Below are 24,031 nucleotides of genomic sequence, written 5' to 3' on the forward strand. Positions count from 1 at the left end.
GGTTTTAAATATGTAACGGTGCAGTGTATCATATTCTACTTTTTTTAGGTTACCTACTTGGTTGCTATATATATCTTAGCACACTGTACTATGTTATGGCATAAGTTCCAATGAGTCTGCCTTTAATAACCTCTATTGTATTTGTGATCCTGCCAAGAAATGACCACAGAAGCCAAACATAAGAACCACATAATTTTTTTCAGTGTGGCTGACTTTCTCATGAATTGTTATTTTTTTCGTTTTCAGAAGCCCTGTTACATAACACATGAAAATTGAATCTCTTTGGAACAGAGAGAAACTATCTAAAGCACTCTGAAGGTTGATATTAATGTGTAGGCAGCACATTCCCTGAGCACAGCATGAGAGAACATGATAGGCTACTTAGTAAATTGACGTCTATTCAGGCATGCTTTGTCCTCTGGAAGGCGTGCTGTTGCACTCATCACCTCTTAAAATTTAAGAATCAAACTTGGGAATGATCCAGGAATGTTTCTCAGGTCAGACAAAAAAAAGGAACAGACTTCTATTGTTCTAACTTGGTGCATATGAATCCAAATGTGGTCCTGGGTCAGAATTATTTTGGGACTAAAGCTGCATTGTCCAACACTATTATGTATATTTATTATTTTGTTTTGGAATTTCCTTTTCGTCCGAAAAATACATTTATTTAGTTTCTCCCGAAATTCGTTTTTATTTATTTTGTTTTGTTAAAAAATGCATTTGTTCGAACTAATTAAGGTCGAATCTGTCATTGAAGGCTTATGGTGTCTATCGAATGTTCTAAGAAGATTTGACGGAGCAGCTAAACTGTACGACACCGCAATTGTCCATTTCCGGTCGATTGTTCTGCCTACAAGCTACTGTATAGAAGAATTCTAATGTTGTATGACACTAGTAATTATTATATTTATAAATTATTATTACTAGTCAACCAACATTCTAATTCTTCTATAGCCTATGGGCCGAGCATTTGACCGGGAATATATGATTGTGCAGTCGTACAGTTTAGCTGCTTGTCAAATCTTCTTAGAACTTTCGACAGGCACCATAAGCCTTCAATGACAGATTCAACATTTGTATGTTTTTCACTGCTTCGTCGAATCTTCGTCGTTCGTGTCGAATGGTCTACCCCAACACTGTCTCTATAATGTCAAATCTTTTCTCTCTATGTCGAATCATTCCTCTCTATGTAAAATAATCTTGGACTAATAGAGTTAAGGTTAGGCACATTCAACCGCAGATTCGATAGACACAGATTGCTTTTGCCAGCGCCATGTCGAATCTCCTATCTATATCGAACTGTTGTAGCATCGAAAACGAAAATAAAGCATTTTTAATGTTGGATCTTCTGGATTTCGGATTCTGCGCGTTCGTATTAGTTTGTTAAAACGATAACTAAAATACCCGAAATTCGGACGAAAATGAATTCGGACGAAAACAAATGCACATGTAGGGAGATTTGGTTCATCCCTGTGTATCATCTGAGGCTATTAACTTCACTGGGTGTATGAAGGGTTTACATCCACTTTAAGTGCTCAATTAATTAAGAGAGCAGATATTGCTATCCAATCTCCTTTGTGCACCGTTGCACTACTCACACTGTGGCCCATTGCATTCATAAAAATTGGACCATGGTGTGAAGCCTGCAAAGCCCCACAAAATTCTCTCTGTTCCATTATTCGGTGGAGTAGTCTACCTCGCTCTGTGATACTAACTTTATGCACTGTATCAGTAGTCCTATGTGCTTAGAGTGATAAAAGTAAATTAAGATACAGTAGGAATATCAGGATACTACTTATTAGCAGCTCACCATACATCTGTGATGTGCGAACCATCCAATCCAATGTTGCCAAAGGTGCTACCATTTACCCCTTTTTCATTGGGAACATATACTCAAATTGGGTTTGCTGAATGAAAACTCTAGAGAAATATGACTGCAATTTGACAGCGATGACAGAGTGCATAAGGAATGTCTAGAAATTACAAGGCTAAAGTTCCATTTCAAGATGGAGCAAGGCTAGTGCTGGATTTGGCCTGGGTGTTCAGATGAGTAACTGATGATATTTGATTAAGGACCTTCCCCCAGAAAGGGACAATTCTGATACATGACCACCAGGTGTGTAGCAAAGTACCGTACCCTTTTGACTGCAGTCTGTCCAGCAAGTGGAAGGAGTCTGGGAAATAATTTGACAATCTTTGTGGTGTATAGTATCAACAATTAAATAGGTTAATAGATTACTCCCAGTGTATTAGACACTATGTGGTCCATAAGGGCCAAATTGTAACCTGCTGCCATTGAGCGTTTGTGTAAACCCGGTCTAGATCATGTTCCCAAAGGAGCATGATTTCAGACAGTTTTATCCAATTGTAGAGTGTATATCAAGATGGGGTGGAAGAGATCTTTAATTTTACAGTTTGGTAATTTGCCAATTGTAGTAGGAGAGAATACTTAGTATGTAAGGTTTGCACAGCACTATAGAAAATAACACGTTTCTAAAGCCTAAAGCAGAGGTATTTATAAAACTCTTTATTAAGAAGATTCTTCTGGTGAAGACTGCCTAGTGTCCTCAACATGTTTTTGACATACAGTTGTCCAACATTTTGGTCACCTTAGGCCATCTTCGTATGAAGGAATGAGTCGGTAGTAGGGATGAGGGTTAGCAGTAGGGAGCCTAACATCATATATAGTAGTATATATATGACAGCTTCCTATCTGTCAATGGTTGCTAAAGAAGTGGTTCTAAAGGCTCGACATGTTTTCCCCTAATGCATTCCCTACATTAAAGTAAAAAATGTCCCACTAGTTGTATCACCTCCTTACTTCCCTTTATATTTACCTGAGTCCTATCTTGATCCCACACTGTGCCCATCTGCAGTAGTGCTGGTTTCTCTCCTAAAAGACTCAGAGACAGCAGCGAGAGCCATTGGCTCCTGCTCCTGTCGATCAAGTCTTGTAAAGGGGGAGCAGAGGCGGGGTTGAACTACGCCATTAAACAGGGCAGGTAAGTATACCATGTTTATTATTTTAATTTAAACAAAAAAACTCTTTACAACTGGTTTAAAGCTCAATGAGGTCTGCTCGATTTGTGTCTGCAGTGGGGCACCACCAATATCGTAGTAGCTTGGTAATAGTAAGTTATGTTCAGAGCTCCCATTTTGGCTCCTTGGAAAGGAATATGGTGGTGCTCCAGAATCTGGGCTTTGACCTTCCCCAGATATATTGGCTGACTGATGATTGTTGTAAATTAGAGAGAAAAGATGCGGGAAGGGGCATAGATAGTAACTGAATTTCTACCAGTCTAGGACACTGAAGTTTTAAAAAAAAAATCATTGCTAGTTTAATCTAGTTTAGCAATGTTTCATGGTTGCATCGGCTAAGAGCAGAATTATGCACAGCAAGAGCTAATCCCCCCCCCCCTCTCGAATATTGGAAATTTGGGGTTATTTACTAATGGCAAATAGACTGTTCACTGTGCTATGGAATTTTCCCTAGTGCTTAATGAATGAGGTAAGGCTCTGCTGATGTCCATCATTCAATCTTATGCAAGCAAAAATGCAGATTTTTCTTGCACGTAATTGAGTTATTGGCAAAGTGAAATTCCACCGCATTCACTAAGCTCCAGGAAAAATGTACTTGCAAAGTGAACAGTCTATTTGTCTTAAAGCGGTGGTTCACCCTCAGTAACAACATTATAGCATTAAATTCAGCATAGTAGCGCGAGCTACAGTATGCCTTTATTTTATTTTTTTGCCCCGTACTCACTGTGTAATCCTATAGAGAAGATTCCGACTCCCCGCGGGGAATGGGCGTTCCTATCCAGAGGCAAGATGATTGACGGCCGGCTATGGCACGTCACGCTCCCCGAAGATAGCCGGAGTAGGTCTCGGCTCTTCCCGGCGCTATACAGCGCCTGCGCACAGACATCGGAGCTGACTGCGCAGGCGCCGTGAAGAGCAAACACCTATTTAGGCTATTTCCGTGAAGCGTGACGCGCCATAGCTGGCCGTCAATCACGAGCCCTCTGAATAGGAACGCCCATTCCCCGGAAACTTTAAAACGCGATTACAGAGTGAGTACGGCGCCAAAAAAAAATATAACGGCATACTGTAGCTCACGCTACTATGCTGAATAAGATGCTAGAAAAAAAAATGTTTTAGGGAGAACCCCCGCTTTAAGTAATTCAACCCGATGGAGTTGAAGTCCAACTCTTTAATACTTATATATTCTTTTTGCACTTCTTTTCTACAATTTTCATCCTCTCTCCTATTTCAAAGGTGAAACACATTAGCAACTGAAAAAATTCTTCCACCTTTTATTACTTTAATAAATGAACATTTATGGTTAAAATATGTTCCCTTTTTTCTTATCCCACAACATATACACTGGAATAAAGGAATACTTTGAAAACACATCAGATCTTAATGGGGAAAAATATAATGCTGGATATCAATACAGATATGGACTGGGTATTGTGTTAGGAATGAAAGGATGGCACATTGTTTGATGGAAATGAAAATGATCAACCTACAGAGGGCTGAATTCAAACACACCCCGAAAATCAAAGTGAAAAAATTATGCAGTAGGATGGTCCATTTTGCTTAAACTTCATTGCAGCAACTCAAACTGGTACTAGTAGTTTGTATGGCCCCCATGTGCTTGTATGCATGCCTGACAACATTAGGGCATGCTCCTAATGAGACAACGGATGATATTCTGGGGTATTTCTTCCCAGGTCTGGACCAGGCCATCACTGAGCTCCTGAACAGACTGAAGTGCAACCTGGCGGCAAAACATAATGTCCCAAAGGTGTTCTATTGTACTTAGGTCAGGAGAGCATTGTCATGCACCAGGAGGAACCCAGGACCCACTGCACCAGAGTAGGGTCTAACAATGGGTCCAAGGATTTCATCCCGATACCTCAGGGAAGTCAGGGTGTCATTATTTAGCCTGTAGAAATCTGTGCGCCCCTCCATGGATAAGCTTTCCCAGACCATCACTGACCCACCACCAAACTGGTCATGCTGAACAATGCTGAACAATGTTACAGGCAGCATAACGTTCTCCATGCCTTCTCCAGACCCTTTCACGTCTGCCACATACTGTATGCTCAGAGTGAACCTGCTCTCATTTGTGAAAAGCACAAGGCGCCAGTGGCTGACCTGACCATTCTGGTGTTCAATGGCACATGCTAATCGAGCTCCACAGTGCTAAGCAGTGAGCACAGGGCCCACTAGAGAATGTCAGGCCTTCAGGCCACCCTCATTAAGTCTGTTTCTGATTGTTTGGTCAGAGAAATCCACACCAATGGCCCGCTGGAGGTAATTTTGTATGGATCTAGCAGTGCTCATCCTGTTCCTCATTGCACAAACAAGCAGATACAGGTCTTACTGATGGATTAAGGACCTTCTACGTCTCTGTCCAGCTCTCCTAGACTAACTGCCTGTCTCCTGGAATCTCCTCCATGCTCTTGAGACTGGGAGACACAGAAAACCTTCTTGTAATGGCAGACATTGATGTGCCATCCTGGAGGAATTGGACTGTCTGTGCAACCTCTGTAAGGGCCAGGCGTCACCTCATGCTACCAATAGTGACACTGACTCTAGCCAAATGCAAAACTAGTGAAAAACAGTCAGAATAGATGAGTAGGAGAAAACATGTCAGAAGCCTCCACCTGAAAAACCATTCCAGTTTTGGAGGTCATCTAATGGCTGGCCATCTAGTGCACCTGTTGTTAATTTCATTACCACCAAAGCAGCTGAAACTGATTAACAACCCCCTCTACTACTTAACTGACCAGATCAATATCCCAGGAGTTTCATTGACTTGATGCTGTACTCTGATTAAAAAGTGTTCCTTAAATTTTTTTTGAGCAGTGTATTTCCTTTCATACTCATCCTTGTTAAAAACCAGTGTTGGTAACCCTGCCGCTATTACTGACATTTAATAAGTGCTACGCTCTAAAGCTTAGGGACGTGTGTGGGGGGTTGCATAGGCTCAGACGTTTTTCATGTTCTGCCGATTCAGCAAATCTTAGTACCATTTTTATTTTTTCCATAAATAAACGTTGTTGACAGTCTCATTATATTAGTGTTCTGCATTATAATCTTGTCTATATTTTCCCTGTGTGGGCCCTGAAGGCATCTGAGACCTTCAATATTTACACTAAAGGATTAATTTAAATTGGGGACAAATAGTCTCTTGGTTTAAATTACTTCAGTTACTCTGCCATTTAAAGTAACAAATAATGTGTGAAATATGTTGTCATTTCCAGTGACTGACTGGAACCAACAGGTGTGACTGAACGTCTTTAAATGATGCATCCAAGGGTTAGCCATGATATAGGTCAGTACGCTTCCTAAAGTTCTCTATATGCCTGACATCATAGGTTGTGTTTGAAAACAGATACCCTATATATCACATGATCTGCATACTAAGTTGGCAATACATATTAATATCCTTTATCAGTGATTATAATTTTTTTGTTTTTAGGTATACACTACATAGTGGATGTCTGCATACCCAAGCTTGTGTCTTGAAACTTCTAATACACATACTTTGGGCCTATTCTCTGAAATCAAAAGATAGATTAGATATATTATAGTGAAAGGTGTAATGAATTCCATCTTCAGGCCTTAAAAGGTAACTGACTTTTGTGGTGAAAAAAAAAAAGACATAGCATATACAATTGCTATCATATTGTAATTTATTGGTAAAGTGATATTAAAGGCTTTCTTTTTTTATATTTAACCACTTCAGCCCCGGAAGGATTTATCAGACCAGAGCACTTTTTGTGATACAGCACTGCATCTCTTTAACTGACAATTGCGCGGTTGTGCAATGTTGCACCCAAACAAAATTGACATTTGTTTTTTTCCCACAAATAGAGTTTTCTTTTGGTGGTGTTTGATCTCCTCTGCGGTTTTTATTTTTTGCACTATAAACAAAAAAAGAGGAACAATTTTGAAAAAAAAGCTATATTTTTTACTTTTTGCTATAATAAATATCCCCAAAAAATATATAAAAAAAATTAAAATTAAATTGATTGCTTTGCGCAAAAGTTATAGCGTCTACAACATAGGGAATAGATTTATGGACTTTTTATTTATTTATTTTACTATTAGTAATGGCAAAGATCTGACATTTTTATCATGACTGTGACATTGCGGCGGACACATCGGACACTTTTGACACTATTTTGGGACCAGTGACATTTTGACATTTATACAGCGATATAAAAATGCACTGATTACAGTGTAAATGACACTGGCAGGGAATAGGTTAAACTCTAGGGGGCGCTCAAGGGGATAACTTTGTTCCCTCACTGTGTTCTAACAGTAGGGGGATGGGTTCACTAGAACACGACAGAGATTACTGCTCCCGGTCACTGGGAGCAGTAGATCCCTGCCATGTTGCTAGGTAGAACATGGAAGTGCCTTGTTTACATAGGCATCTCCCCGTTCTGCCTCTCCGTGTCACGATCGCAGGACACCGGCGGACATCGAGTCTTTGGGACCCGTGGGCACGCTCACGTGGCGCACAGCGGCATGCTCACGCAGCGCACGATAGTGCGCGCACGCCCACTAGCCTGCGATTTAAAAGGGACGTACAGGTACGCCCATTTATGCAGCCGTGCCATTGTGCCGACATACATCATCATGCGCTGGTCAACAAACATTTAATAATAAAAAACATGTTATATAGGCAAAACCTATTGTTTGTATTGTTGTTACAGTACAATGCTGATATTATAAAATGAAACTCAATGCTGTGATGATAAAACTCCTTTAACATTGTAAATTCTCTGGGACCACATTTCTGTGGTTGGTAGTGTGGATTGTTTCCACAACCAAGAGATGCAGGATCGTGTTGAGTTCAGCAATTGTATCACAACCCTTTAATGTTATAAGAGGTATATGATGCGAATTGCTGTTTATTTTGCTATTTTTAATATTCCCACAAGATTACAGGAGATCTGCATAATATGTGAAAGAGTGATTCTATTGCCGATTCGCATCATCAACATTTCTAGAATAGATGGATTTAGAGAATGCAGGGTGGTTGGTGCTCTGTACCATTGTGTTTAAATTTCTAAGGCTAGGTTCACATTATTGCGGCTTTGCGGGCCATGTTTGTGTGGGGCACAGCAGCTCTGGGCTGACTTGCCCCTGCATAGCCACAATAGTGTGAACCTAGTCTTACTGATGGAGGCATTAAAGCGACATTGTTGTTATAGTCAATATTTTAAATGAAATGCACTTGTAAAAGAACTCTTCTTCAATGCCGAGAAACCTTCAGTGAAGTTCACACAGAAACAAACAATTCTAGTTGGGTCAATCACCTGGACCCCCCAGAACTCTCACTGGTTCCTGGTGAGCTTCATGCCACTACTGTATCTTTTAATGGAGGTCAACAGGAGAAACCAGTTAGAGGTATTGGGTTTCCAAGAGATCAACAAGCACAAAAGTGAAGGATTCATTGAGGACGTCACATGAAGAATCAGTGCAGAGTTTGGTGACATGGGCAGCAGAGAAGGTAAGTATTTTTACAGACTTTTTTTACATGTTTATTGTCATATTTACGTCATGTTGTCTATAGCAACAGGAGCCCTTTAAGGGATAGGAAGATCATTTTCGATTTTTGTTCAAATGAACTCTAGATATTTAAGCCTTTTTCTTACTTTACCACTAAGGAGAGTGGTGAATCAATGTCTTGGATAAATATGGAGTACCTTAGGAATAGCATGTTCTTAGTCCAGCTTTCTACCATTCATTTGGATTCAAAAAGGTGTCATAATGCTCTCAAAAAGATTTTCAGATTTAAAATATGTGCCAAAAAGGTTTTAATCCTGTGCGACTATTCTTGTGACTTAAGCAACCCTACCAGACAGTACACTGAGATCCTTGACCTTTTTTACATCAGCACACCATGGTAAGGAATACAGTATACTTGGAAAAGACAGAGCAGAAGCACATTTTTTTTTTTTTGCTAATGTAGGTATTTTTACTTTCAGCACATAAATTCAACAGTAGAGCTTGATTGGCTCACAGTGCTACCCCCCCCCCCACCTTGTCTGAGAGCTACAGTGCAGGAGATTATACTGGGCAGATATCAAGACAATTTTATGTGTTTATTACACTGTTTGAATTGGTTTTTATTATTTATTTGAATACACTGCTTAACTATATGCTTGGAGTTCAGACTAAAGCCTCGTACACACGATAGGTTAACCAGAGGACAACGGTCTGAAGGACCATTGTCATAGGTTAACCTATGAAGCTGACTGATGGTCCGTCGTGGATACACACCATCAGTTAAAAAAACAATCGTGTCAGAACGCGGTGACGTAAAACACAACGACGTGCTGAAAAAAACAAAGTTAAATGCTTCCAAGCATGCGTTGACTTGATTCTGAGCATGCATGGATTTTTAACCAATGGTTGTGCGTACTAACGATCGGTTTTGACCTATCGGTTAGCAATCCATCAGTTAAATTTTAAAGCAAGTTGACATTTTTTTATCCGAAGGTTAAATAACCTATGGGGCCCACACACGATCGGTTTGGACCGATGAAAACGGTCCTTCAGACCGTTGTCCTCTGGTTAACCTATCTTGTGTACGAGGCCTTAGGCCCCATATTCAGTATTAGATTTTATTTTATTGTGCACAATATTAGTATTGAATATGAGGTATACACACAGTACTGGACAATTGTTTTAGGCAGGTGTGAAGAAATGCTGTAAAGTAGGAAAGTATTAAAAAAACTAAACAATGCCTTGGAGTTAAAGCTCTGTGGGTAAGCTGCACTTTACTGCCCCAAACGCTACTCCCCTTTAGCTGTAGAGGCATTAGACAAGGGTAAACACATACAGGTGTCTGTAGCACAACATCCTCACAAACAGTACACTATCAGTGTCTTTGAAGATGATCAAACAATGCTAGGCCTCAATGAGAGCCTTCTGTTTTCTGCAGGTCAAGGGTTAAAAAACTTACAAATACACTACATTACCAAAAGTATTGGGACATCTGCCTTTTCACTTACATGAACTTTAATGGCATCCCAGTCTTATGCCGCATACACACCATCACTTTATGTGATAAAAAAAAAACGACGTTTTTAAAAACGTCACTTTAAATGACCGTGTGTGGGGGAAAACGTCGTTTTATGTCTTGTGAAAAACGACAAAAAAAAATTAAAGCATGCTTCAATTTTATGTGTCGTTTTTCAAAACGTTGTTTTTTACTTCACAGAAATTGACCGTGTGTAGCAAAAAACGTAGTTTAAAACAGCGTTTTTACACCCGCGCATGCCCAGAAGCTAGTTATGAAGCAAGCTTCAATGGAAAAACGTGGTGGAACGTAACCTCGCTTTGCTAGAACATTGTGAGAAAAACGATGGTGTGTAGGCAACTTCGTCTTTGAAAATTGAAGTTTCAAAAACGTCGTTTTTTACTTCACAGAAAATGACGTTTTTTTTCATCACATAAAGTGATGGTGTGTATGCGGCATTATGCCGCGTACACACGGTCGTTTTTTGTCTTTTAAAAAAACGTTGTTTTTTTCTCATGAAAAAAAACTATGTTTTTCAAACTTCATTTTAAAAAACGACGTTGCCTACACACCATCTTTTTTTCAAAATGCTCTAGCAAAGCGCGGTTACGTTCAGCACATACGACGGCACTGTTCCATTCAAGCTCGCGTCATAACTTGCTTCTGAGCATGCGCAGGTTTAAAAACGTCGTTTTAAACGTTGTTTGAGCCTAGGTTCACACTGCTGTGAATTCAAAAAAAAATTCGAACATGCTTCAATTTTTTATGTCGTTTTTCAAAATTTCATTTTTTGTGTCATTTAAAATGATAGTGTGTGGGTGAGCCCTGGTTCACACTGGGTATGATTTGGAATGATTTGAGATGCGATTTGACATGTCAAATCGCATCTCAAATCGGCGGCAATGGCACTGTCCTAATCACTGATTTCAAAAAGTAGTTCCTGTACTACTTTTTGCGATTTCGGGCCGCGATTTACATTAAATTGCGTCCGAAATCGCGGCAAAATCGCGGCCGCGAAATCGCGGTAAAATCGCGCATTTTACCGCGATTTTGCCGCGATTTCGGACGCAATTTAATGTAAATCGCGGCCCGAAATCGCAAAAAGTAGTACAGGAACTACTTTTTGAAATCGCAGTGATTAGGACAGTGCCATTGCCGCCGATTTGAGATGCGATTTGACATGTCAAATCGCATCTCAAATCATTCCAAATCATACCCAGTGTGAACCAGGGCTCACCCACACACTATCATTTTAAATGACACAAAAAATGAAATTTTGAAAAACGACATAAAAAATTGAAGCATGTTAGAATTTTTTTTTGGTCGTTTTTCAGAAGACAAAAAACAAAATTTTGCCCACACACGATCATTTTAAATGACGTTTTTTAAAACGTCGTTTTATTTCATCACAAAAAACGACCGTGTGTACGCGGCATTAGATTGTAGGATTCAATATTGAGTTGGCCCACCCTTTGCAGCTATAACTACTTCGGCTCTTATGGAAAGGCTGTCAACAAGGTTTAGGAGTGTGTCTATGGGAATATTTTACCATTTTTCCAGAAGCGCATTTGTCAGATCAGGCACTTACAGGTGATACTCGAAAAATTTGAATATTGTGCTATAGATCCATTACATGCAAAGCAAGATAGTTCAAGCCGTGATTTGTCATAATTGTGATGATTATGGCTTACAGCTCATGAAAACCCCAAATCCACAATCTCAGAAAATTAGAATATTACGTGCAATCAATAAAACAAGGATTGTATATAGAACAATATCGGACCTCTGAAAAGTATAAGCATGCATATGTACTGAGTACTTGGTTTGGGCCCCTTTTGCAGCAATTACTGCCTCAATGCGGCGTGGCATGGAAGCTATCAGCCTGTGGCACTGCTGAGGTGTTATGGAAGACCAGGATGCTTCAATAGCGGCCTTCAGCTCTTCTGCATTGTTCGGTCTCATGTCTCTCATCTGTCTCTTGGCAATGCCCCATAGATTGTCTATGGGGTTCAGGTCAGGCGAGTTTGCTGGCCAATCAAGCATAGTAAACCCATGGTCATTGAACCAGGTTTTGGTGCTTTTGGCAGTGTGGGCAGGTGCTGGAAAATGAAGTCAGCATCCCCATAGAGCTCATCTGTGGAAAGAAGCATGAAGTGCTCCAAAATCTCCTGGTAGACGGCTGTGTTGACCCTGGACTTAGTGAAGCACAGTGGACCAACACCAGCAGATGACATGGCTCCCCAAATCAACACAGACTGTGGAAACTTCACACTGGACTTCAAGCATCTTGCAGTGTGTGCCTCTCCATTCTTTCTCCATACTTGGGTCCTTGGTTTCCAAATCAGATGCAAAATTTGCTCTCATCAGAAAAGAGGACTTTGGACCACTGAGAAACAGACCAGGTCTGTTTTTCTTTAACCCACGTAAGATGCTTCTGGCGTTGTTTGTTGTTCAAGAGTGGCTTGACAAGAGGAATAAGACGTTTGAAGCCAGGATCCATCTGTGGGGTGGCTCTTGATGCACTGACTCCAGCCTCAGTCCACTCCTTGTGAAAGTCCCCAACACTTTTCAATGGCCTTTTCCTGACAATCCTCTCCAGACTGCAGTCATCCCTGCTGCTTTTGCACCTTTTTCTTCCACACTTTTCCCTTCCAAATAACTTTCTATTAATGTGCTTTGATACAGCACTTTGGGAACATCCAACTTCTTTTGCAATTACCTTTTGAAGCTTTCCCTCCTTATGGAGGGTGTCAATGATGGTTTTCTGCGCAACTGTCAGAACAACAGTCTTTCCCATGAGTGTGATTCCTACTGAACCAGACTGAGACATCATTTATAGGCTCAGGAATCCATTGCAGGTGTTATGGCTTAATTAGTTGATTAGAGGGGGACATTTGAGCCTAGAATATTGCACCTTTTCACAATATGGTATTAAGCTGCAATATACTAAATGTTTGCTTTTGGGTTCATTATCACTTTAAAGCAAGTAGCATGGAGGTGATACAATGCCTCGTCACTGCCTGTGAAATGCTCTCTGAAGAGAAATCCATATGCAGATTGCTCATCAGATAGCAAAGTTAGTGTGAACTAGCCCTTAAAGTGCTTCTATGCATTAAGGTGAAAAACCTTCTGTGCTGCAAAATCCCCCCAGCCCCCTTATACTTAAATGAGCCTGATCCGATCCAGCGATGTGCACAAGTACAGAGGCCTTCACCACAGTCTCCCTCTTTCCTGTGCAGATTGATAACAGCGGTAACCACTGGTACCCGCTGCTGTCAGTCAAATGCTGTGCCAAACGAATGGGGTGGGGCTAAGCCGCCAATCTACCACTTTTCATGGGGCTCGCACAGAAAGGAGGAGCCTGTAGTGCCGGCGGGAGACCCCAGAAGAAGAGGAGCGGGCTGCTCTGTGCAAAACCATTGCACAGAGCAGGCAAGTATACCATGTTTGTTATTTTAATAATAATAAAAAAAATAAACTTTAATATTCCTTTAAATAGACGTAGATCTTGTCAACTGATGAGACTTTACAAGCCTTTTGTTGACATTTCTTGTACTAGGTTTTGATTATTGTCTGTGCCACCACTGGAGAGTTTCAGCCTCTCTATTGACCGTTGTCACAGAGACTTAAAGTGTTTGAGTTGTCATTTGAATAGGAATATAGAAGAAATCTTCTAATGGTACAACTCTAGGAGAAGGTTTCTCTCAGGCTAGAGAGCTCTCCTCTCTCTTCCTGTTGTGTTTCTGAAACAGACAACGGAACCAATGGGTTGCAGACAGTGCAACATAAAATTGCAGGGGTTTAAACCTTAACTTGCTATATTCAAACTACAAACAATCTGGCTTTAGATATATTCTAATGTTAAAAATTTGGTCACTGAAAAATATGTTACCAAATGTCTACAACAGATAGCAAACTGGTGACGAGGCCGTTGCGTCTGTTACATAAAAGTCAATGAACATATGCAAGAGGGTGACTTGGTTAGTAACTAGACACTTCTTCAGCTATTCATCTTCCTTGCCACTTGTAACCCTTGATACTTTTTATAGCCAGAGCTGATGTCTGACTCTAACATCTGTCTTTCTGTCTGAGAGGATACAAGGTTCCGAGAGAAGGTCACACAACCTAGAAGAATATTCATCCCTTCCATGTGAACTTACTTTCCCTTGATTATTTTCTTACATGAATGACATTTTTAAATTAATTATTAATACATTCAACGGGTATAGGCATTTGGTAATGTATTAACGTTCTATAGTTATACAAAAATCGACACAAACATTCATCAAAATTGTGAAAATGTGAAAAATACAGTTTTCTAGGTTAAAGTGATTGTAAACCCTCAACTCTTAAAACAACCTATTTGGTTTAAAATAGAAATGAAAAGCAAACTATTTGTGTATAGATATAAAAAAATATAAAACACTTTTTTCCCTTTTTTATAAGTGATCACATTCTATCTCTTCTCAGCTGCATAAGAGCTATGGTAGGAAAACCAGCAGCACACTGATCTTCACAGTGAAATGGGGGGGGGGCAGTGTCAGGACAGCACACTGATTTCCAAGCATAGCTAGAGAACTGACCTCCTACTGTTCGCCTGCTTTGTGTGGTTAGTTTTTAAAAGGAAAGCAAAAGGACTGGCAGGAACACCAGGGACTTCACACAAGGAAGCAATACAGAGAGAATAGGCTACCATTTCATACCATTACATAGTACATAGCAGACACATATCAGGAATATGAAATGTTGGGTTTACATATTCTTTAAAGGAAGAAATTAGCACATTAACCACTTCAGCCCTGGAAGGATTTACCTCCTTAATGACCAGGCCAATTTTTGTGATATGGCACTGCGTCGCTTTAACTGACAATTGTGTGGTCATGTGCCGCTGTACCCAAACAAAATGAATGTCTTATTTCCCACAAATATAGCTTTCTTTTGGTGGTATTCAATCACCTCTGCGGTTTTTATAATGTAGCGCTATAAAAAAAAAAATCTTTTTGCTACATTACATATCCCCCAAATAAAAAAAATAAAAAAATGTATTTATCAGTTTAGGCCTATATGTATTCTGCTAAATATTTGTGGTAAAAAATCCCTATAAGCGTATATTGATTGGTCTGTGCCAAAGTTATTGCGTCTACAAAATAGGGGATTGATTTAGGGGCTTTTAATTATTTTTATTGTTTTTACTGGTAATGACAGCAATCTGCGATTTTTAGCATTACTGCGACATTGAGGCGGACAAATCTGACCCTAAGTGACATTTTTGGAAATATGACAATACGGAAGGAAAATGTAGTTTTAACTAGGCGTGGGAATTTTAATAAATTTAAAATACTGTGGGAGCCCTGGTTGAGCAAAATGGGGTGTCCACACTAGAGAGGGGAGAAGAATTTAGATCCGAAGAGGGAGAGTAGCCAGATGGGAGAGAGAGAAAATGGAGAGGGAGAGCTGCACGTTACAGATGAAATGGATAAATCTAACCGGAAGAAAAAGTTTATACTGTAGTAGAGATAGTTCTATAAAAATGCACTAATCACTGTATAAATACACTGTCAGGGAATGGGTTAACACTAGAGTTGCGATCAAGGGGTTAAGTGTTACCTAGGGAGGTGCTTTCTTACTGTGGGGGAGGGGGGGTGGACTAGCAGGGAGTAGAGAGAAATCGCTGTTTCGGATCACTAGGAACAGATCTCTCTCTCCTGCTCTGTCAGAACAGGATCCCCCTTTTGTACGTTGGCAAAACCGCGTTCTGCCTCTGTGAGGAGTGATCGCGGGTGGCCGGTGGACATTGAGGCGGTGAACATGCACGGACCGACGTACGGGTGCGTTGGTTCACACAGCCGAGCCACCTTGCCACAGTATATCTGTGGTGGGCGGTCAGCAAGTAGTCAAGGGCTAAAGTTTATTTTATTTTCACAACATTTTAATTGTAATAAGTTATTTCTCACACACAGCGTGGGCATAATCACAATTGCATCCCAAAACACATTTTTCTACTCCTCGGAGATACCACATGTGTGGGACTTTTTCACAGCCTAGACACACAGAGGGGCCCAAAATCCAAGTAGCACTTTTGGTCTTTCAAGGAGCATAAAGTATGCATATAATTTTCTGACAACTTGTCTAATTTCTTTGAAGTGCCAATACAGGACAAACACCCACAAAATGACCCCAATATGAAAAGCAAACACCCCAGGGTATTTTCTGGAAGGCTTAGTGAGTCTTTTGAAAGTGTTATTGTTTTGCCTAATATGGGAATACCACAGAGTATGTAAGACTTTTTCATAGCCTAGCCATGTGCTGGGGCTCAAAATCCACGGAGCACCTTCAGGCATTCTAGGGGCATAAATTATGCATCTAATTTCCTAACAACCTACCACATTTTGGACACTGTGACTGGTGTGGTGGTTGAAGACACTGTGACTGGCTACACTATTAGGATTCAATCACACGTGAGGCTGGGAGCATTATAACCTTGCGGTTAGGCCGTGGTTTTACTGCCCCCCAACCGGTTACCCTTTCAGCTGCAGAGGCAGCAGCCAGAGGTGTACACATGCTTTGCATGGCAGAAATTATAGAAATAAACCTTCTGTCACTTTCAGTGGTTGGATACCCTATTGACACTGTACTTGCTCTAGTAACAGCATGTAATAAAATACAATTCCAAACAGTTACCAGAGCACTGCAGCGTCACTATGGGGACACTGTACTATTGTACTGTGTGCTGTGTACTGTGACTATTGATCAGAGACATGGGCTGTTGCTTTGGCCTACAAGAGTTGATTTACTAAAACTGAAGAGTGCAAAATCTAGTGCAGCTTTTTTGCAGTCCCAATGACTGCATAAGCACTCAGTTCCCTCTCACATCCCTCAGCCTTTGTTTACATATGTGATAGCTGTGACTGGTCACAGTGATCACATGTTACAGGTCCCAAGCTGTTATAGACTATGTCCGAGGGTGTACACAAGGCTCGCAAGTGGAAAGACGTACAGGTCAGTGGCGTCTCCAGCTATCAGTGCCCATCAATGCAGCCTACTGTATGAGTGCTGCCTATCAGTGCTCATCAATGCCGCCTATCAGCGCCACCAATCATTGCTCATTAATGCCACCTATCAGTGCCTCCTAATCAGTGCAGCATATCAGTGCTCAATGCCTACCAGTGCCACCTTTCAGTGCTCATCATTGCAGCCTATCAGTGCCCATCAGTGCTACCTATCAGTGGCCATCAATGCTGCCTATCAGTGCTTAATGCCCATCAGTGCCGCCTATCAGTGCAGCATAGCAGTGCCCAGCCTATAAGTGCTGCCTATCAATGCTCATCAATGCTGCCTATTAGCACCACTAATCATTGCTCATCAATGCCACCTATCTGTGCCTCATCATCAGTGCAGCCTATCAGTGGCAATCAATGTCCCGTATCAGTGCCTTCGCATCAGTGCAGCCTATAACCTTGTGGAAAATTTTGAACTTGTCTTTTTTTTCTATATTTCACGGAAAAATGACCACTCTAGAACCCACTTATATTTACCATTCTCCATCCCATGTACAGTATTTTTTCCATTGCATCCAAAGTAAGCTTTTATACCTTCTGACATGGAGCTACCATTGAGTGTTTTGATTATGTTAATGATGTTACCTCCTCCATCATATAACAGTGTTTGGGTCTAGAAATTGTCAGCTTACATAGCGACCGTACATAGTGTAAAGAATGAGAGCAACAAAATTACATTTCTAAAAGAAAAACTGGCATTTAAAACTGCTCGCGGCTGTAATGTATTGTTGGATCCTGGCAATATACATACAAATCAGTGAAAAAAACGCCATGGGTTCCCCCCCAATATATTACCAGGCAAAACATTTTTTTAAAAATGGCTTGAGGGTCCCCCCTAAAATTCATTCCAGGCCCTTCAGGTCTGGTATGGATTTTAAGGGGAACCCCCGGGCCAAAATAAAAAAAATGGCGTGGGGCCCCCTAAAATCCATACTAGACCCTTATCCAAGCATGCAACCTGGCAGACCACAGGAAAAGTGGGGGGAGCGAGAGAGTGCCCCCCCTCCTGAACCATACCAGGCCACATGCCCTCAACATGGGGAGGGTGCTTTGGGGACCCTCCCAAAGCACCTTGTCTCCATGTTGATGGGGACAAGGACCTCATCCCAAAAACCCTTGCCCGGTGGTTGTGGGGGTCTGCAGGCGGGGGCTTATCAGAATCTTCCACCCCCCCCTGCTTAATGCCCATCAGTGCCGCCTATCAGTGCAGCATAGCAGTGCCCAGCCTATAAGTGCTGCCTATCAATGCTCATCAATGCTGCCTATTAGCACCACTAATCATTGCTCATCAATGCCACCTATCTGTGCCTCATCATCAGTGCAGCCTATCAGTGGCAATCAATGTCCCGTATCAGTGCCTTCGCATCAGTGCAGCCTATAACCTTGTGGAAAATTTTGAACTTGTCTTTTTTTTCTATATTTCACGGAAAAATAACCACTCTTGAACCCACTTATATTTACTATTCCCCATCCCATGTACAGTATTTCTTCCATTGCATCCAAAGTAAGCTTTTATACCTTCTGACATGGAGCTACCATTGAGTGTTTTGATTATGTTAATGATGTTACCTCCTCCATCATATAACAGTGTTTGGGTCTAGAAATTGTCAGCTTACATAGCGACCGTACATAGTGTAAAGAATGAGAGCAACAAAATTACATTTCTAAAGGAAAAACTGGCATTTAAAACTGCTCGCGGCTGTAATGTATTGTTGGATCCTGGCAATATACATACAAATCAGTGAAAAAAACGCCATGGGTTCCCCCCCAATATATTACCAGGCAAAACATTTTTTTTAAAATGGCTTGAGGGTCCCCCCTAAAATTCATTCCAGGCCCTTCAGGTCTGGTATGGATTTTAAGGGGAACCCCCGGGCCAAAATAAAAAAAATGGCGTGGGCCCCCCTTATCCAAGCATGCAACCTGGCAGACCACAGGAAAAGTGGGGGGAGCGAGAGAGTGCCCCCCCTCCTGAACCATACCAGGCCACATGCCCTCAACATGGGGAGGGTGCTTTGGGGACCCTCCCAAAGCACCTTGTCTCCATGTTGATGGGGACAAGGACCTCATCCCAAAAACCCTTGCCCGGTGGTTGTGGGGGTCTGCAGGCGGGGGCTTATCAGAATCTTCCACCCCCCCCCCATGTGACATTGTACCCCTACCCATTCACCCAAAAAAGTGTAAAAAAAAAAAAAAATGACAGGAAACTAAAAATGGAAAATAAAAATGAGATGTGGGGTCTTATTGACCCCATATTTCACTTTAAAGAGGACAGATCGTGCCCTATTCCTATTACAAGGGATGTTTACATTAAAGTGATCAAATTTATTTTAAATTTTTTTAAGTTTGCCCACATATGAAAACGGTGTTCAAACCACACATGTGAGGTGTCGCCGCGAACGTTAGAGCGAGAGCAATAATTCTAGCCCTAGGCCGCAAAACAAATATTCAGTAAAAAAAATGTAAGTATCGCCTATGGGGATTTTTAAGTACCAAAGCTTGGCCCCATTCCACGAGTTTGTGCAATTTTGAAGAGTGTTCGGCTTATCCCTGGTCACCTGTGACCTAGAAGGGAAGTAGACCTTCTCTGTTAACTAACCACAACAACTTACTTAGACCTACTACTTGTACTAGAGACCATATTTCACATTGAGTATATATTTTTGGAAAGTTGCTTTCTTCTGATATTCATTTGAGTACAGGAAAAAATAAACACTACAGTTAAAGTAATGCCAAATGTAATGTAAAGAATAACATAAAATTGCTTTCTGATATAGCATGTATGTTTATATTGTACCATGTAAGTCCCTAATTTACTCTCTCCATATTTAGTGTTATATTTCATATTATATTTCTTGACAGATTGTCAAGGATGAAATCACAACTGAAAAAAAGAAAAACCTCTCCTTAAGTGTAAAGGGAACACAGTCTTTGAAGAAAAAGAAGCCACCAGATGCAGGTAGACTTTGCAACAACTAAAATGAATGAACACAACTCTTTTGATTGAGGATTTCACATTTAGGGAATGAATGGACTTGGAATATTGGATAGATTTGGGGGTAACTAACTTTTGTTTGCACCACAACAAGTTAATGGGGAAACCAAATGCTGGTCAGAAGGAGGTTGAGTTATGTGAATTGTTGGAGGAGATGCTGTCAGTCAACTTCTCCTTCTCCATTCACATAACTTTTTGTGTTATTGGAGTGTAGTAAGACACGTTCGATAAATGGCGGAGGAGACAGGAGGGGCAGATGAGTAGAGCTACTTTCCTGATTGGGAGCTGCTGCTATTAACCTTAACATCGCCAGAAGACAATTTCTGGGGGCTGTGAAAAGAGACAGCACAGAGGATTTTGAGCAGTGGTAGACTGCAGGTAATGGGATACACATCCTAACACATACCCTAGTGTGTATGTTGTTGTCTCCCCCCCCCCCCATTGTTTTTTTTTTATATATAAAGCTTTAGCTTTAGTGAAGGTTGCCTGTTGTTCTGGGAGGGAAGGTTTAGCAGTTGTCAGTAATGTACAATTTGTTCTACGTGTTTGACCTTTGTTTTACATCTCATGCAAACACCTTATTTTTAAACGGGTTTTCCTTCTGTTTGTATGGGATGTTTTTTTTAGCTCCTGTGCATATTGAACTTTACCACTTGACCTCCGGACGATTTACACCCTTTCTGACCAGGCCAATTTTTGTGATACAACACTGTGTTGATTTAACTGACAATTGCGTGGTCATGCGATGCTGTACCCAAATTAAACTTATGTCACATTTTCCCCACAAATTGAGCTTTCTTTCGGTGGTATTTGATCACCCCTGCGGTTTTTATTTTTTGTGTTTTAAACCAAAAAAGACAGACACTTTTGAAAAAAAAACGAAAATTTTTACATTCTGCTATAAACCATATCCAATAAAAAAATTCAAATCACATTTCTTCATCAATTTAGGCCAATATGTATTCTGCTACATATTTTTAGTAAAAAAAAAAACAATAAGCGTATATTGATTGGTTTGCACAAAAGTTTTAGCATCTACAAACTATGGGATATATATATTTTTTTTACTAGTAATGGCAGCGATCAGCGACTTGTAGTGTAACTGCAATATTGCGATGTACAGTCAGACACTAACTAACACTTTTTTGGTTACCAGTGATACTAATACAGTGATCAGTGCTAAAAATATGCACTGTTGCTGTACTAATGACACTGGCTGGGAAGGGTTTAACATCAGGGACGATTTAGGGGTTAACTGTGTTCCTAGCCAGTGTTTTTTTACTGTGTGAGAGGTGCTTTACTATGGGAAGGCATGAATCCATGTCCTTGATCCGTGATCCGGTGCAGCAGTGCCCCCTTGTCACCTTATCCGGTCGGTAAGTGCTTAAAGTGGTTCTAAATGTAACAGTTTTCGTTTACCTTAATGCATGTGTCAGTTTTCTCTGCGATAATAATTGACAGAGATGGTACCTCCAACTCTACCTTGAATTGATCAGTGGAAATAATTAGTCCAAACAATTAGTAAAACTGTTATTGATAGTGTCAACCCCATAGGGTTTGTTTTAAGTCCAGCTAAATCTAAATTGTTATAATGAATTAAACTATATGTAACTAGAAAGAATAGTAGATACAGTCAACAGAGACTTGGTAAATATATTTGTATCTCTAAGAGATTAGTAGATCTGTTGAACAAATGTGCGATAAATACTATATACAGTAAAAGGATTAAGACTAAATGGATGGACTAATCAAACTTTTTCTATCAACTTTATGTGATTGTTAAATTTTGTTGTTTAGTATTATGTACATAGAAATATCAGTAATTATGAAGATGTTCACTAGTTCCCAAAATAAACAATTAGGAAAGATTACTATTATTGTTTTTTTTTTTCTTAAATGTCATTTTCAGATATCTGATATATTTTTATTTACATATTTTCTATTAATTGCTTGTTAATTTCTAGATTTGGATATAAACCTGTCACAATTATTATACCATTTTCTTGAGCTTAAATATCCGAAATCTCTCTCTAAGTGCTTAACTAGCTAATATAGCTTGATGATGGTGCTTTGTGTGTTGTTTTTGTATGGCTATTGCTACTCACAACATAGTAAACAAGCCTCTTGGCGTAAGCTTTAAACACTAATCAAACCAGCTATGATACGCTTGCTGTCCTGTCCTTTTAGAGCGATGTGTCCAAAGAACCCAGTCCAGCAAATATAAAGAAAAGGTCCAAAAACTCAATAGAGAAAATGCAGAAAAGGCAACTGTTATATTTGTTGAGAACAAATCTTCAGAAATAAAGTATGAAGAGAACAGTCAGGCACAAAGCTTTATATCTATAGACATACCAGTTTCACATACTAAAATTCATGTACAAGATGGAATTCCCATCATTTGCTCTGTTGAAGAGAAGGAACCCATTTCTACAAATGAAGAACATGTCAAGGCGCTAACAGAAGTTGAGGAGGAAGAAGAACTGGTCAATGTCCAAGAAGACCAAGCTGAAGAAAAAATAGTTGTGTTAGTGACTGAAAATGAATTAGAAATTCTGTGTGAGGACAAACATGGAGAGAATGAAGAAAATGAGGAAGCTATTACCAAGGAAGATAATGATGATAATGATAATGACAGCAGCCATACAATTGCAGTTTGTGATCAAATTCAAGAAGTACTGGAAACCACAAAGTTTGTAGCTTCAGAAGATTCTGAGCAAATACTTAGGGTCACGGACACTTCTAAACCTCTCTCACCATGCCCTGCTTATGATACAGAACAGGAGACAGCCTCTGTTACAAAAAGGTAAGCTGTCCTAGTACATATTGTTTTTGTTTTTAAACCTGTCCTTTATTCCTTTGGTTTATGCAGGGAAACAGAAAACTTATATTTTACAAACTATTTAATCAGATACATACATTTATATCCTTAGACCCGGTTCACACTTGGGCGACTCGTCAGGCGACACAGCCGCCTGACAAGTCGCGTCCCATTGTAGTCAATAGAACCGTTCTAATAAGAGCAACGCAAGCCGCTCCGACTTAGAAAAAGGTTCTTGTACGACTTCGGGGGCGACTCGGGGCGATTTGCATTGACTTCTATATAGAAGTCATTTTGCAAGTCGCCTTAGAAGTCGTCTTCAGGTCGCCTGGCCGAGTCGCCCCCGAAGTCGTGCCGCCCCAGTGTGAACCGGCTCTAAGTGGAGTCTCACACCTTTTTATGTTTTTATAGGCTTGTTATGATTTGTAACTGGTTTTGCCTGGAACATATCTATTTCTCTCAATGGAAAATTTGACCTCATTAAACTTTAAAGAACATCTATCACCAGAAGAACTTAAAATGATTTTAACCCCCCAAGGGGGTCCAGTGCACATGGCATTTGCCTCCATATACAAGGCTTCTGATTCTTGTGTCCTCTTTTCCCAGGAACTCTGCTATGCGTGTCGGGACCCTTCGGGGTAAGACCGCGCTATATTAAGATACCTCTCAACTCAACTCAACTCATATAAATTTGGTTGCTGAGATGTACTGTTGGATAGCTAGCTCCTTCCACCTGCCTAACTATCTGACAACACAGATCAATCAAGATGTGTTTCTGAATGACAGTTCAAGAGGAGAGGGGGCATAAGAGGCAGTGCACACAGAGCCCACACAGCCCCTGCCTTAGTAGCTCCACACCTACTAAAACCCATATTTTTTGGGCTTTAGGAGAGGTGAAGTTCCAGCCAGCAATGACACAGAACAAAAATGTATTTTATTTAACTTGTACTTCTCAGATTTAATGGGGACAAATGCTATGTGCACAGTATGCCCTGGGGAACTTAACAAACTTTATTGCTTCTGGTGATAGAAGAATGTCCCACTTTCTAGCCACAAATAAATGTTTTTTTTTTCAATTTTAGGAAACTTTTCTTTTAACCACTTGACCTCCA

The 24,031-nt window shown here is 40.4% G+C and overlaps 1 protein-coding gene across 3 annotated transcripts in view; it reads left to right on the forward strand.

Moving 5' to 3' along the window:
- Nucleotides 1–24,031, forward strand: part of MYLK4 (myosin light chain kinase family member 4) — a 163,076-nt gene that overhangs the window by 87,240 nt on the left and 51,805 nt on the right. For all 3 annotated transcript variants that reach the window (XM_040353626.1, XM_040353627.1, XM_040353625.1), the window contains 2 exons: nt 19,969–20,065; nt 22,289–22,904. In XM_040353626.1, the coding sequence (XP_040209560.1) occupies nt 19,969–20,065; nt 22,289–22,904 (713 nt within the window). The remainder of the gene's footprint in view (nt 1–19,968; nt 20,066–22,288; nt 22,905–24,031) is intronic.

This window comes from Rana temporaria, chromosome 5 (genome assembly GCF_905171775.1).
Source record: "Rana temporaria chromosome 5, aRanTem1.1, whole genome shotgun sequence".
In the NCBI taxonomy this organism is placed as follows: Eukaryota; Metazoa; Chordata; class Amphibia; order Anura; family Ranidae; genus Rana; species Rana temporaria.